The following is a 16,100-nucleotide window of genomic DNA, read 5'->3' on the forward strand; positions in this document are numbered from 1 at the left end:
GAGAGAGATAGAAACATCAATGATGAGAGAGAATCATTGATCGGCTGCCTCCTGCGAGCTCCCTACTGAGGATCGAGCCCACAGCCTGGGCATGTGCCCTTGACCAGAATCGAACCCGGGACCCTTTAGTCCACAGACGGATGCTCTAGCTACTGAGCAAAACCAGCTAGGGCAGTATTTCATCTTTTAAAAATTCTTGAGGCACATCGGTTGAAAGTTGCTGCTCCAGGGGGGATACCTAGGAGTGAAATTGCTGGGTTTCAGTAACTTGGTAACTCTATGTTTAACCTTTTGAATAACTGACACACTTTTTCAAAGAGGCTGCATTATTTTGTATTTCCGCAAGTACTGTGAGAGAGTTTCAATTTCTCCATATCTTTGCCAACAACTGTTACTATCTGTCCTTTTCATGTGAACATCATTTGGATGTAAAGCAGTGTGTTAGTGTGGTTTTGATTTGTGTTTCTCTCATAGCTAGTGATGAGCATCTTTTTGTGTGCTCATTGTCCATTTCTAGATCTTTGAAGGAATATCTATTCAAAGCCTTTGCCCATATTTTAATTGAGTTATCTACCTTTTTGTTACTGAGATGTAAGTATTCTTCACATAGCCTAGGTACAAATACCTTATCAGATACAGGATTGAAAATATTTTATCCTATCCTGAGGGTTGTCCTTTCATTTTCTTGATAGTGGCTTTTGAAGCACATTTTTAATTTTGGTGAAGTTCAGGTCATTACTTTTTCTACTGCCTCTTGTGATTTTAGTGTTATATCTAAGGAATCTTTGCCTAATCCAAGGTCATGAAGATTTATAACTATGCTTTCTTTTAAGAGTTTAATAATTTTAGCTTTTGCCAAAATAGTATTTAATTGCTATATATCTTTAAAAAAAAAACACACCTCAAAGGAGCATTGGCATTATGTAAACTTTAGCTTCAGCCTCGGAAGCCCTAGGCTTTTGTATTGGCTAGTTGTGCCTTTGGAGAATTGAGTGTCAAAGTGCTGTTCTAAATTGAGGTTCCTATCACTCGCATTGCATCCTTTAGGTTTCAGTTAGTACTGAACGATACTTCGAAAGTCCAAGTCCTTTTAAAAAAAACCTCAAAGGAGCATTGGCATTATGTAAACTTTAGCTTCAGCCTCGGAAGCCCTAGGCTTTTGTATTGGCTAGTTGTGCCTTTGGAGAATTGAGTGTCAAAGTGCTGTTCTAAATTGAGGTTCCTATCACTCGCATTGCATCCTTTAGGTTTCAGTTAGTACTGAACGATACTTCGAAAGTCCAAGTCCTTTGCCAAGTGTCAAGTATACATGAAAGTTCAACTGCAAGTAAAAAACAAAAAAAGCAGGAAAGAAATGAATAACTTTGAAACTATCAAGTACACATTGAAACAATTTAATATTATTACTTTGGGGGAGGATTAACTTGAATCCACATCTCCCATCACACAGTACAGTAAATTACAAAACAGTCAAAAATCGATTGTTGTGATGGCTCATCTCTGAAAGATTATATAAAAGAAAATAAAAAGCTTATTAATTCTGATTGTAGGACATTGATTTTGATTCAAGAAAACAAGTGTGGTATCGGTGATCTGTATGCTTTAATATGTCAGAGGACAAGGAAAAAAAGGGGGGAAATGTGTAACGGCAGACATCACGAGAAGATAATTAGCCAAGCTATTTAAAATAGCATAAATCTAGAAAGACAATTAAATCCTAAACATGAAAAATGCAAACCCATTGACTTACTGTTCACAGGGGATGCTCAGGTAATTTACAGGTGGGGGAAAGTACTTTAGCTAGTATAACTTTAAATGAGCACCCTCCATCTTGGCAGGAGTTCGAGGACACAGGTATCACGAAACCTTCTTGGTCTGAATCAAAATATGACTATTGTTGTAAAATCAGTGAAAGTAAGACGTGCCATTTGGACTTTTGACAGGACCTTCTGCAGTATTACGATGAGTTGTGCCAGGAGGTGCCCTCGGTGTTTGTCAATCTGATGGCCCCTAAAATGAAGAAGGTTGGTAATACTGAAGGTTTATGTTGATTTTCTTGTTTAAGATTACAGTTCTATAGATGGTGGGTTTTAGAACATCAGTTCTTGCCTAGACCCTCTGTCTTTCTAGTTCAACTTTATAGCTCTATTATTCCTACACAATGGTTTCTTGTCTACGTTTTGTTGCCTTTGAAAAGCAACTAAATCTACATAATTAGCACTTTCTAAAAATCCATGATTGCTTCCTGGATAGCTAAAGATGATCCATAAAAAACAAAAAGTCACTTTTGTCAGGTATAATGGAGGAGAAATATAATTAAGGAAATATAACCTATAATATTTCTAAGTAATAAAAGAAAGCCTCTTAAATAAATGCAGATGCTTCTGTTAATGATGGAAACATCCTTCCACCCCCCCCCCCCCCCTTTTTTTTTCTAGGTGGAATCCGTGTTGAGACAAGGGCTCACAATATTAACATGGTCATCTCTAACACTAGAAAGCTTCTTTCAAGAAGTTGACTCAGTTTTGAATATGTTCAATCAACTTTTAAAGAAGGTAAAATAGATAAATATGAAAAAACTATGTACATGAATACTCTGACTGTGAGCAATAGTTTGATTACCTGTGAAACCCCTTTAAAAGGTGTGACTTTTAACTGAAAGGATATCCATTAAGCTAAAAACAATTAATGCGTTATGTTTCTTTAACTGCTTTGGGCCCTTTTCATTTAGGATTGCCTGTTCTTGTCTCTGAATGACCTTGCCTTTAATACGTTAAAATGATGACTCACCTCCACAGCTTAGTTTTAAAAAACTGTGGACTGTGAAAAATGGCAGAGCGGAGTTCTTAAATAACCATGCATCTGATATTAATGAAACGAGGGCGTCATCTAGTTGGCTATTGTCTGTTGATTCCTGCTGTGCTTGCTAGGTAGAAGCACACTTTTTTTTTTTTTTCCCGGAGGGGGGGGTCATCATTAGCTCTTAGGCACTTTTATTTTTTTTAATTATTTTTTAAATTTATCTTTATTGTTGAAAATTTTACAGATGACCTCTTTTTCCTCATCATTGACCACCTCCTCCCCACTCCTGCCCCCTCCCCAGGCCTTCACCTCACATATTGTCTGTGTCCACGGGTTATGCAAGTATGCATAGGAGTTCTTTCTGGATACGCTCATCTGTTGGTGTGGCAGTGTGTGGTGTACCGTGAAAACTCAGAGGCTGGGGAGGCGGATACACCTGCGTGTGATCCTCTGCCCTTCACCAGCGTGTGTTTCTCCCACGGTCACTTTACAGCTCTGAGCATTGGTTCCTTTAGCTGTAAAACTGGAATAGCGATGGCTCATGGGCTGGAATGAGGCTATAAAAGAGATCGTGCATATGGTACACATTGCTGCTCAATAAAACTTTAGTTCCAGGTCAAGCTCTTTTTGCGGATATACATCTAAAAATCCCACCAAATTATGCTCGGCTCTGGAGGCAGGATTCCAGATACAGCCCTCTAAATTAGATTATAACTCAGGTACATTTTGGCTGAAAGAAGAGTTTTCTCCCACATTTTTTTCCTTCTTGTTGGTAGATCAATGACTTGTGTGAGATGCATATTGATACGGTTCTAAAGGAGATAGCCAAAACTGTGTTAATTTCCCTGCCCGAAGCTGGTGCTACCAAAGTGGAAGATATGCTGACGCTCAATGAGGTATGCATTTATGTGTTAGATTTTAATCATGGAGACGCTCATAAACCTGAAATGTGAATTTACAATCCAAGAGTAGAAATCTGTGTCAGTAGTATTTAGATATCCTAGCTTTTTTGGGGGACAGCCTCAGCTCCCAAAGCTTACAAGGCTCCAACAGCTCAGACCGATGGCCATGCCCTAGATATTATTTTACTATTGTCCTCAGCCCCGTGCGGGGTTCTGTCAGAGGCTCACTGCTCTTGTACCTCTGTCTGTCCTCACGGTTTTCACTGCCACAGACTTCCCTTTCAGTCACCCAGACACCCAGGAGCCAGCAGGGCTCTTTCCTCGCTCCCTTTCCTAAGTCCAGTCAGTCTTCAGACTTAGTCAGGTTTTGCTTCTTCCTCAAATTTTGGTTGAATTGCCTCCCCTTTTCCACGGTTACTACCCCTGTCTTAGGGCAGATCTGTAAGGCTCCTTTGGAGTTTAGCAATCGATGTCATGGTCTAACTAGTCTCTCTGCCTCCATATGTGGCCCCATCATATCCAGTCTCCACATTTCCACCAAATTCAACTGCAAAACTCCCTTGGGGAAACCTGTCTAGTTCCCACAGGATAAAGCCTAACCCTTCTCAACATACACTGGCTGGAAAGGACAGGCCAGGAGCCCTGTCTAATCATGGTGGAGGCTTGGCACACTAACACAGTCTCTCTCAAAAGCACCCACTTTGTCTTTAACGAATTCCTTTTCCTTTCTTGCCTGCCTTGTGCTTCCGCTACACCCACCCTGCTGGCTTGGGTCACCTTGCCAGTGTCCTTTTCAAGACAACCAAGGGTGGCTTCATCTCAAGGGGTCCGATTAGCCTGTGGAAAACAGTTGCCTTTGCCCCTCTTTCTCTAAAAATGCAATTTCTTCCCCAAACATCTATTCTTGCCTTTAGGGGCTGGGGCTCCCAGCCAGCTTCTTCCCTCAGGACTACTTAAGCATGGGTTTGCACCTCTATCCCCGATTCAAGAGGACTTGGGTCAGAGTCTCTGAGTAGTTCTTTTAAAGTTCCTTTACTTACTTCTACCACATCTCTACCAATGATCAAGCTTCCCTTCTATAACCTCAAGGTGGGCAGTGGGCCGAGGGTTGCCTTCCCTGCTACCTTTTAAGAACTGTCTTTTTCATAATGTGTGGGGTATTAAAATTGTTTGTTCTCAGCATTGGGGCCTTGGCTGTAATGGCCCATTTTAATGTCTTGTTCTCAGAGCATGCAAGTTTGAAATGATTATATCTTTTCACCTTGGGCCATTACAAATAATGCTCCTGTGAACATAAATGTACTTTATTTTCATTTATAAACAAACTAGAGGCCCGGTGCATGAAATTCGTGCATGGAGGGAGGGGTCCCTCAGCCCAGCCTGCACCCTCTCCATTCTGGGACCCCTTGGGGGATGTCCCTCTTGCAATCTGGGACTGCTGACTCCTAACCGCTCACCTGCCTGCTTGTCTGATCACCCCTATCCCCTCTGTCTGCCTGCCTGATCACCCCTAACGACCTCTGCCTGACTGCCTGATCACCCCTAACTGCCCTCCCCTGCCGGCCTGATTGCCCCTAACTGGTCCCCTGCCGGCCTGATCACCCCTAACCGTCTCTGCCTTGGCCCCCGCCACCATGGCTTTGTCCAGACGGAGGACTGGACAACCGGAAGATGTCTGGTCAACCAGGTCTAATTAGCTTGTTACCCTTTTATTAGTATAGATAATGTTGCTGTGTACCTCCACCTACCCCTCAGTTCCCTTTCCCTCTGGCTACATTTTAATTTTTTATGGATATATACCTAGGAGTGGAATTGCTAGGTCATATGTTAACTCCAAGTTTAACCTTTTGAAGAGCTGTTGGACTGTTTTCCAAAGCGGCTGCATAATTTTACATCCCCACTAACTTTGTACAAGGGTTCCAATTTCTCTACATCCTTGTCAACACTTATTATTTGTCTTTTTTACTATAGCCATCCTGGTGGATGTCAAGTGGTGTCTCATTGAGTATTTGATTTGTATTTCCCTAATGACTAGTGATGTGGAACCTTTTTTTCATGTGCTTATTAACCTTTTGTATATCTTCCTTCAGAAATGCCTATTGTTTTTAGTTGTAATTGTTTTTTATATGTTTTAGATCAGCCCTGGGCAAACTACGGCCCGCGGGCCAGATCCAGCCCGTTTGAAATGAATAAAACTAAAAAAAAAAAAAAGACCGTACCCTTTTATGTAATGATGTTTACTTTGAATTTATATTAGTTCACACAAACACTCCATCCATGCTTTTGTTCCGGCCCTCTGGTCCAGTTTAAGAACCCATTGTGGCCCTCGAGTCAAAAAGTTTGCCCACCCCTGTTCTAGATACTAGTCCCTTATCAGATATATGATTTGCATTTTTTCTTCCATTCTGTGGGTTGTCTTTTCATTTTCTTGATGTTGTCCTATGAAGCCCCAAAATGTTTAAATTTGATGTTGTTCAATTTATCTTCTTTTTCTTCTGTTGCTCTGTTTTTGGTATCATAGCTAAGAAAATTTTGCCTAATCCAAAATTATGAAGATCTATGCCTGTTTTCTTTTTTTAAAAAATATATTTTTATTGATTTCAGAGAGGAAGGCAGAGGGAGAGAGAGATAAAAACATCAATGATAAGAGAGAATCATTGATTGGCTGCCTCTTGCACACCCTTTACTGGGGACTAAGCCTGCAATCTGGGCACATGCTCTGATTAGCAATCAAACTGTGAGCTCCTTGTTAATAGGTTGACGCTCAACCACTGAGCCACACCGGCGACCGGCGGGCTCTTTTTTAAAAAATTGAATCTATTGGGGTGAATTTATTGTGCACCCATTGCTCCAAGCAAAATCTCTTTCCATCCCTTCCCCCCCTGTGTACCTCTACCTACCCCTCAGTTCCCTTTCCCTCTGGCTACCACCACTCTGTTGCCTGTGTCTTTGTGTAATATATACATGTGTGTGTGTTTTTCCTTAATCGCTTTACCTTCTTATATTCAGTCCACCAACGCCCCTCCTGTCTGACAGCTCTCAGTCTGTATCCCTGCTTCTGTTTCCAGTTTGTTTGTCAGTTTATTTTGTTCTTTAGATTCCACGTATAAGTGAGATCATATGGTATTTGTCTTTCTCTGACTGGCTTATTTCACTTAGCATAGTAAACTCCAGGTTCATCCATGCTGTCAAAAAAGGTAAGATATCATTTTTTTTTTTTTAGCATATGCCTGTGTTTTCTTTTGATAGTTTTACAGTGTTAGCTCTTATGTTTAGGTCCATGATTCATTGTGAGTTAATTTTTGTGTATGGTGTAATGAGAGGATTCAATTTCATTCTCTTGCAAATAGATAAGATATTCAGTTGTCCCAGCACCAGTTGTTGAATCTCATTAACTTTATTATTATATAGTATTGAAAACATATGAAGAATGTATGTGGCATCCTCTCATTTATTCATGTGGGCATATTCTTTTTAAAAGATTACTTTGTGTTATTTATTTGTTTATTTTTTTAGGTTTTTGGAAGTAACAGGGGATTGCCCAAGTAAACATGTATGTTCAACCTGTCAGGTTTAACTTGTAGTGTCTGGTTCTTAGGGGATTTCAAAGCAAGCAGGGATGGGGATGGCTGATGGTGTAAACTTGTGTTTACATTTACACAGTTGAACACATATGTTTACAGGTGATCAATCTGCCAGGATCAGCCGGAAGTGTCTACTGCTTAGCACTCGTTTTCCCTGCTAGAATGAAGTGGCTCTCAGCCACCATTGCCATTCCAGTGTTCAACATTATGTTGCGTAATTAGAAAGGATGGAAGGAATGAATAATGGAGCAAAGTCAGAAGAGTTGGTGGGGGTGCAGAGGATCAGCGAATGTCTTCGGGGAGACTGGGAAAAGATGGGGATGGGTTCAGATACAGAAGAGGTGGTATAAATGGAAGTGACAAACTCAGAAGTATCTCCCTCAATCCAGTAGCCAAGGAACACATGAGGGCAGCACACGGGGAGTGTGGGCCTCACACAGCTCATCTGGAGAGACGTTTGCATAGACAGGCGTGGGTTCCTTCGAGGAAGTCATTTGGAGGCCCAAGTCGGCTGGTCCCATTTACTTTTCCCTTTTCTAAAATGTCTGGATGTTGTCAAAAGACCTATTCATTTCTATAAACCTGCTTTCTTTTTTGAATTTAACTAGTTTTCAACTTCTTCCTAAAGCCTTTTTTGACTATTAAAAAAGTGTAGAGCCCTAGCTAGTTTGGCTCAGTGGATAGAGCATCGGCCTGCGGACTGAAGGGTCCCAGGTTCGATTCTGGCTGAGGGCACATGCCCAGGTTTCGGGCTCGATCCCCAGTCGGGGGCGTGCAGGAGGCAGCCAATCAATGATTCTCTCTCATCATTGATGTTTCTATCTCTCTCTCCCTCTTCCTTCCTCTCTGAAATCAATAAAGAAATTTATATTAAAAAAAAAGTGTAGAAAGGCAAAAGCACAGGCTTTTAGAATCAGTCAGAGCTGGCCTTCAAACCTCTATTTTTACCACCCGCTGGGTGACCTTGGACACGTTTCTTATTCTTTCTGAGCCTCCGATTTCTCATCTGTGAGATGGGGACGATAATAGTACCTGTCCCAAGAGGTTGTCCTTTAATTAAATGAGTAAATATACACAAAGCTCTGAAATTTTAATGCTGGCATACACCATGCTCACTTAAAAACCTAATTTCATTTGAATCTCAGCAACACTTTGGATTGTCCTTTTTCAAACTACTTCTCATTTCAACATTTTAAAAAAATATGCTTTTTAAAAATTGATTTCAGAGAGAGTAAAGGAAAGGGATAGAAACATCAATAATGAGAGAGAATCATTGATTGGCTGCCTCCTGCATGCCCCCTACTGGGGATCAAGCCCAAAACCCATACATGTGCCCTGACAGGGAATTGAACTATGACCTCCTGGTTCATGGGTGGATGCTCAACCCTGAGCCACAGTGGCCGGACTCATTTTGAACTTTTGACAATATTACGTCTCTGCTTTTTTAGCCTTCTTTTTTTTCATCATATAAATGTGAATGTAGATGTCTGTGTGTGATTGAGTCAGGTAAAGGTCAAAGACTGAATTTTCCTTCTTTCTCCTCCTTCTCTTGGCCTGGGCCCGAGCAGCTGTGCCTTTAGCCATTGGCAGTTTTGGATCTGAAATATTATGCTATTGGCAACTATCTCTAGTTATTTTTAAGTGGCGGTTAATTATAGTTTTTAAAATAATTTTCACAGTGTTTAAAAAGTATCTGGAAATTAATAATGATTTTTTAATTTAATAGACATACACAAAAGAATGGGCTGATATTCTAAACCACAAGAGTAAGCATGTGGAAGAAGCTGTCAGAGAACTTATATCAATATTTGAGGCTATTTATGAAGTTAAGTACAGTGTGAAACTAGGAAAACACGTATCAGGTAATTTCACTAGCTATAATGTTTGAATTACAAGAATTAAAGGTATGTTTGCAAGTAGACTCCTTCTGCTTAGCAGCAACCCAAATTCCAGACTCCCAGAAGGAAAGCAAAGCAGGTGTTCAGCATCAACCACATTGTTTGCATTATTTGCATTGTTTAGGCACAGTGAGCCCTTTAAAAAAAAAGTATAATTTTATTGATTTCAGAGAGGGTGGGAGAAGGAGAGAGACATAGAAATATCAGAGATGAAAGAAAACCATTGATCGGCTGCCTCGTGCATGCCCCTACTGGGGACAGCCCTCAATCTGGTCATGTGCCCTGACTGGAATTGAATCGTGACCTCCTGGTTCATAAATCGATGCTCAACCACTGAGCCACACCAGCCAGCCTGTTTTATAAGTTAGAGCAGCGATTTTCAACCTGTGTGCTGCAAGAATTTTTAAAACATGCAATACCTGACTATTTAGCCAGGAGCACTATCCTCTTTTCCCTTAGGTTGTCAAATTAAGAGATGACAGCAGCCAACACAACAATAGATGTCCAGTGTGAATGAATCAAAATTATACCTTTTATTTTTGTCAGACAGGCAAAAAATATAATGTATTTCTTGGTGTGCTGCAGAATTTTAGTAATTAGTTTATGTGTGCCAAGAGTTGAAACAGGTTGAAAATCGCTGAGTTAGACAATGGTGGGAAACCTTCTGAAATCCCAGTTCCCAGATACCAACCAAGGACCAACCTTGCAAGCAGAGCTTTTCCTGGATAGCAGTCTCAGGTTTGCTATAATAATCTCCTCTCTCTCTCTCTCTCTCTCTCTCTCTCGCATTCTTAAAGGCCTGGAGACATTGTTGGCTGTCACACAGCCAGGGGAGGAGGTGCCAATAGCCTCTAATGGGTAGAGACCAGGGATGCTGCTGAATATCCTAAATGCTCAGGACAGCACCCGCCTCCCCAAGATACCAAGAATAGCAGTAGTGCTGAGGCTGAGAAACTGAGCCTAAACAGCAATCCATACATGCCTTCTTTCTCTTAGAGTTTCCCCACTTAGTTTAATTAGTTTTCCTCAAAAGTGTCAAAACACAAACATCTCAGTTCATTACATTATAAAACTCCAAAAGTAAATAAATATTTTAGAAAGATAGTAAGTGAAAACCTTAAATGTTTCTTAATTCCAGATACTAAGACATTATATTTTATAAAGTATATTTCTCAGTAGAATAATAATTCTATTGAGATGGGTGATTTAAATGGAATTCAAGGATGATTCCTATGGGAACAAATTTTAAATTTTTAAATTAAGGACTTTTTAAGAAGAGGTGTTTTGTTTTTTTTTCTTAAAAGAAGTTTTGGCCATATATAATAAGCCAAGTGCTCAATATTAAATGTTATATCTTGTTTTGTATTTTATCTGTAGAACATAGGAAACATGTTGTTTTTGGAAGTGAAGCAGAAGAGACTGAAAACACTGATTATGAGACTTCAATTATGCCTGAGGTTGCTGTTAACGAGAAAGAAGATGAATTTAAAAAGGTATTTATTGTGAAACGACCTCATTGGATTTCACAGAGTTATGACTCAGAGGTTGTAGGTAATCTGAGTGGTGCTTCATCCAGGAGGTTCTGCAACCAATCCGTGTGGATTTATAACGAATTTGGATTTGTAACAAAGTCCACAAAATGTCATGTTCAACTCTGCACTGAAGAATCTGGCAAGATACAGCAATCCTTACAGTTTTCCCCAACTTCATCAACTTTTCATGTGATGTGTCAACTACGTTTACATTATATACTCATCTTCCCCTTTGGCGATTGGCCATGTTTTCTTACATAGTAAAGGCCACTCGGGGACTGGAGTGCCAGTCTGTTTGACTCAGACTGGGGAAGGTTTTCCTGTTATTGTGCTTCACAGCATTACCTGTATTGCAAGCCCAGATTTTGATTCATTCGGGGTCCAGGGATCTGCATTTTCATCAGCACCGTGGGCAGCCTGTGGACTCTCCCCCAGGAGAGACCCCGAGGGGGCAGATGTTCACGTTGTGTCGAGAATGGAGGTTGGGAAGGAGGCACGGGGTTTCTTTCTCCTCTGGCCTCACCCTCCAGGTGACATCGGCACCGAATGCCCTGCCACGTTTGTGCTAATTCCTGCTTCCCCTGCTCCCGTCAGTCTTCCTTTAACCCGTGGTGCTCATCGTCTTTTCATGCTTTCTATTTCACGTTCTTTTGCACTTTAACACACACTGTCCTACAGGCAGTTTTGGAGATAAGTAGCACACATTTGTTCCGCTCTCACCTTCTTGCTCAAGGATGATCATCAGCAATTGATGGGAAACACTGTCTTGCCGATCCTAGATTTTAGCTGCGGATTTTCTCTCAGAACCTTGCACCAGCCGCTGTTAGTAGTCTGCAGGCTTCGGCCAGAGCAGGAGGGGGGTCCCGGGCCAGCGGCCCTTCTCTTTCAGCTGCCTTCCCTGCAACACAGGCTGGGTCCTCAGAGTAAGACCGAGTGCCGCCAGAGCCTCTGGAATTGGTGGGTCACCTGGGCGGCATCCGTGCAGCCACCTCCTCGGTAGCCTCCACCTTCCACATGGCTGCCAGAGTGGCCTGTCTAACATCAATATGGATTATGTCACACCCGTGCTTTAGCCGGATAACTCACCGACCCTGACCTACTCCTCCTGGTTCACACCTGCTGAGCCCGTCCTTCTTACCCAGCTCTCCGAAATCAATAAAAATACATTTTAAAAAATAAGCAAGTCATTTAGGATTGACCTTATACAATATAATCGAAATTGTATAGTTTATGATTTTTCATTTTTCACACGACACTTCTGATACTGTATTCTTGCTTTATCTTTTGTACCAAATGTAATGTGATTTCTCATTACAGGAATGCAAAGAGGTCTATGCTTTCTTCTCTCATCAATTACTAGACAGTCTTCAAAAAGCTACACGGTTATCTTTGGACACAATGAAAAAAAGAATATTTGTTGCAAGGCAAGTTGAAAATACACTAAATATATCTGGCACTACTATCTGTAATAGCAATGCTAACAAGAGCACCTTTTTATTAATTTAAAAAATGATAAAATTTAAAATATAACATTGATGAAAAGACTGTATGAAAACACTAGAGGCCCTTCATGCACTGGTGGGGTCCCTTGGCCTGGCCTGTGGGGATCGGGCTGAAACTGGCTCTCCAACATCCCCCGAGGGGTCACGGGTTATGAGAGGGCGGTTCTCGGGTGACGCACCCCGGAATTGGGCTTTCTCCTCTCTGGTTCCGGGTGTGTCACCCGAGAACCGCAGCTGCCAAGTCACTGCAGCTTGGCAGCTCCTGCGTTGAGCGTCTGCCCCTTGGTGGTCAGTGCACATCATAGCTACTGGTCAGAGCATCTGCCCCCTGGTGGTCATTGTGCATTATAGCTACCAGTCAGCTGGTCACTTAGGCTTTTATATATATAGACTAGAGGCCCAGTGCATGGATTTGTGCACTGGAGGGGTCCCTTGGCCTGGCCTGTGCCCTCTCACAATCTAGGAGACCCCTCGGGGGATGTCGGAGAGCTGGTTTCAGCCCGATCTCCGCAGGCCAGGCCAAGGGACCCCACCAGTGCACGAATTCGTGCACCAGGCCTCTAGTATGCATATAAGGTCTTTGGTTAATCTCTTCCCGCTCTCCCCTCTCCCCCCTCCCCACTTCCCTCTGAGATTCATCAGTCTGTTCCAGGTTTCCATGCCTGTGTATTGAGCGTCTGCCCCCTGGTGGTCATTGCACGTCATAGCTGCTGGCCGGTCAGCCAGTCTCTTAGGCTTTTATATATATAGATAAGGGTAATATTGCAAGAACAGTGATCAAATGAACAACCAAGTTACTGGCAGCCAGGCCAAGATGAAAAACACAGAACAGTCCCCTTACTGGTCCTCTCTGGCTCACCCAAAGGTAACTACTATCCTGAACTTGATGTTTATCATGGTCCTTAGGGTTTACTACATATTTGTATCCCCAGTCAATGTGTCATTTAATTTTGCCTGTTTTGGACTACGTTCAGCATTATGTTTTTGAGATTCATCTATGTTGATGTAACTTATTTCACTTTGATATGGTTGAAGCATACGTAATCTGTTTTTCTGTTCTACGGGCCATGGCCATTTGGGCTGTTTCTGGTTTGGGCTACTGTGAATAAAACCTCTGTGAACATTCTGGTACCTGCCTCCTGCTAAGAGTGGAATGGCTGGGCCCTAGAGCATGTGCCTGCCTCACTTTGCCAGGCAAGACCTAGAAGGAGAGTCCTATGGCTCCGCATCCTCGCACACAGTTGGTATTGCTCAGTGAAAAAACCTTGTGTGAATGGCATCTCATTGGATTTTCAATGATCATTTTCCTAGTTACTGTTGAGGTTGTACACATTTTTATGTTTATAAGGCATTTGTGCTTTCTCTTTCTTAAAATTTGTGTTTCCCTTCCCTTCTCTTCCTGAACACTCAAAAATAATTTATTTACTGGCATATTTTATTAAAGTCTTCAGGTTCTTGTGTATTTCTTATCCCACTGATTGCTTAGTGAGAATATGTGAGGGGTAAACTCTCTGATTCTTCATTTTGAGTCTAAAAATGCCCTTTTTTGCCTTCTTACTTTCATGACAAGTTTGGCTGGATAAGATTTTTTTTTTGTCTCTCAGCACTTTGAAAGTACTTCATTTTTTCTGCTCTTTTGTTGCTGATGAGAAGTCTGTAGTAATTCTAGTGGAAGATTGCTTTTTATCCTGGATGTTCTGCAGTCTTCTCTCCCTGTGAGGACTTGTCTTTACTTATCCTGCTTTGTTCTCAGAGTACACTTTCTATTTGATGGCTTATAGTGTTCCTTAATTCCAGAAAATCCCCAGCAATTTTCTCTGCAGTTATTGCTTCTGGAACATTCTCTCTCTCTCTCTTTATTTTTGTTTTGTTAATTCTCCCCTGAGGATATTTTTTCCATTCTTTTTTTTTTTTTAGAAAGAATGGAAGGGAGGGAGGAAAGGATGGAGGGAGGAAAGAGAGAGATAGAGATAGAGATAGAAAAAGGGAGAGAGAGAAACATCGATGTGAGAGAAACACATCAATCATTCCCTGACTGGGGCTGGGGATTGAACCTGCAGCCCAGGCACATGCCCTTGACCAGGAATTGAACCTGCAATCCTTTGGTGCACCGGTCGATGCTCTAACCAGTGAGCAGCACTGGCCAGGCGGGACATTCTCTTATGGAACTCCTAATAGCTGAACGTTGAATGGATTGACCACATAACTTTTTGTTCTAACCAGGACACTTTTTTGTGAGGAACATGATTCAGGTGAAGGGTCAGGACAGACTTAACCCAGACTGTCCTGGGGACACTGGATGTGTGGTCATCTCAAGTGCTGGGGCCTCTCCTCCCTAGCACCTAACTACTCTGTCATTTAGTTTTTTTTTTTCATTTCTGGGCTACATTATGGGCCAGCATCTCTGTATCTTATATAATAAAAGCCTAATATGCTAAGTGTCCGGTCGTCTGTTCAACCAATCAAAGTGTAATATGCTAATGATATGTTAAGGCCACTCAACCGCTCACTATGACGCACACTGACCACCAGGGGGCAGACTCTCCGATCAGGTTAGCTTGCTACTGGGGTCCAGCTGATTGGGACTAAGCGAGCCAGGCTGGACACACCCTGGAGCCCTCCTGTGATCCCTCCCCAGCTGGCCAACCTCCTGCATCCCTCCCCGACCCTGATCGTGTACTGGTGGGGTCCCTTGGCCTGGCCTGCGCCCTCTCGCAATCTGGAACCCCTCTGGGGACATCGGAGAGCTGGTTTCAGCTTGATCCTACAGGCCAGGCCCAGGACCCAACTGGTGCACTGGGCCTCTAGTCTAGTATAACGTGATTTCATCTGTTGCATCTTAAACATTTCAATGAATACTTTTTCTTATCATTTCTGCCTTTTTAGTTGAGCAATTTTAGCCTTCATTTATATCTTTGAACATTCTCATTATACTTACTTTAGAGTTTGTCATACTTCTCTACATTGACTTTTATCTGGAGTGAGTTTCTGGTTCAATTATAGATTTCTTTAATTCCCTTTCTTACTGTTTGAAATAGTTATTCTTGTTGGGATTTTACTTCATATATCCTCTTTGAGCCAGAGAATTTTTGTTTTTGAGTCTTTGTTTCTCCTTCCCTATCTCCCTGTCTAGGAGTTTCACTTTTGCCTCCACATGATCCTCAGAACTTTGAATACAGAGCCAGGTCTTATTGGTTCACAGTTACTGCCCCCTGAAGAGGTACTAGAATATGGCAGGTTCAGCGGGGAGCACACAAGAGGCCCGGCTTAGTCGCTTATTGGGGTGCTGTGCCTTTGCTTCTGTCACCCCAGGCCCGCATCTTCTGGAAAAACTGTAGCTGCAGGCAGTTGGTTGTATTTATAACTGGAGGTGTAGTTTCTCAGTAATGACAGTATTTATTGCTATGGAAATTTTACATCTATATATAAAAGGCTAATATGCTAGTCTCCAACCATCCAACCACTCACTATGACACACCCTGACCACCAGGGGGAAGATGCTCAATGCAGGAGCTGCTGTGACACGCACCGGCCATTTACAGAGAATCGGCACCACGGATCTGGTGTCCACAAAGCAACACTTAGCTTCCCCCAAGTGGGACACAGGCCCTGCCACCATCCAAAGTGACACCCCACCAAATTGCAACCGACACTGCCCAGACCCCCTGGCGCAAAATGCGGCCCACAGCCCAGCCCAGCCCAGCCCTGAAACGGTGGCTGTGGGCACCGGGTAATGTTGTTACATAGCAATGCCCAGCTTCCTCTCCCTAGTGACTAGCCTCCTTGGAGTTTCTTCAGCCCAGGAACACGGCTTGCTTTATAGCCAGGTGCAAACATTTTACACTTTAACCAAATGTCTGTAAAGCTTTTTCCTGTGCCT

The 16,100-nt window shown here is 42.3% G+C and overlaps 1 protein-coding gene across 1 annotated transcript in view; it reads left to right on the forward strand.

Annotated features, from left to right (window-relative positions):
• DNAH8 (dynein, axonemal, heavy chain 8) overlaps window positions 1-16,100 on the forward strand; it is a 272,357-nt gene that overhangs the window by 53,116 nt on the left and 203,141 nt on the right. Inside the window, exons 18-23 of the mRNA XM_005873788.2 lie at window positions 1,944-2,024; window positions 2,439-2,555; window positions 3,579-3,698; window positions 9,015-9,150; window positions 10,564-10,679; window positions 12,036-12,142. Coding sequence (XP_005873850.1) covers window positions 1,944-2,024; window positions 2,439-2,555; window positions 3,579-3,698; window positions 9,015-9,150; window positions 10,564-10,679; window positions 12,036-12,142 — 677 coding nt within the window. The remainder of the gene's footprint in view (window positions 1-1,943; window positions 2,025-2,438; window positions 2,556-3,578; window positions 3,699-9,014; window positions 9,151-10,563; window positions 10,680-12,035; window positions 12,143-16,100) is intronic.

The sequence above is a fragment of the Myotis brandtii genome, unplaced genomic scaffold (assembly GCF_000412655.1).
Source record: "Myotis brandtii unplaced genomic scaffold, ASM41265v1 scaffold420, whole genome shotgun sequence".
NCBI lineage: Eukaryota > Metazoa > Chordata > Mammalia > Chiroptera > Vespertilionidae > Myotis > Myotis brandtii.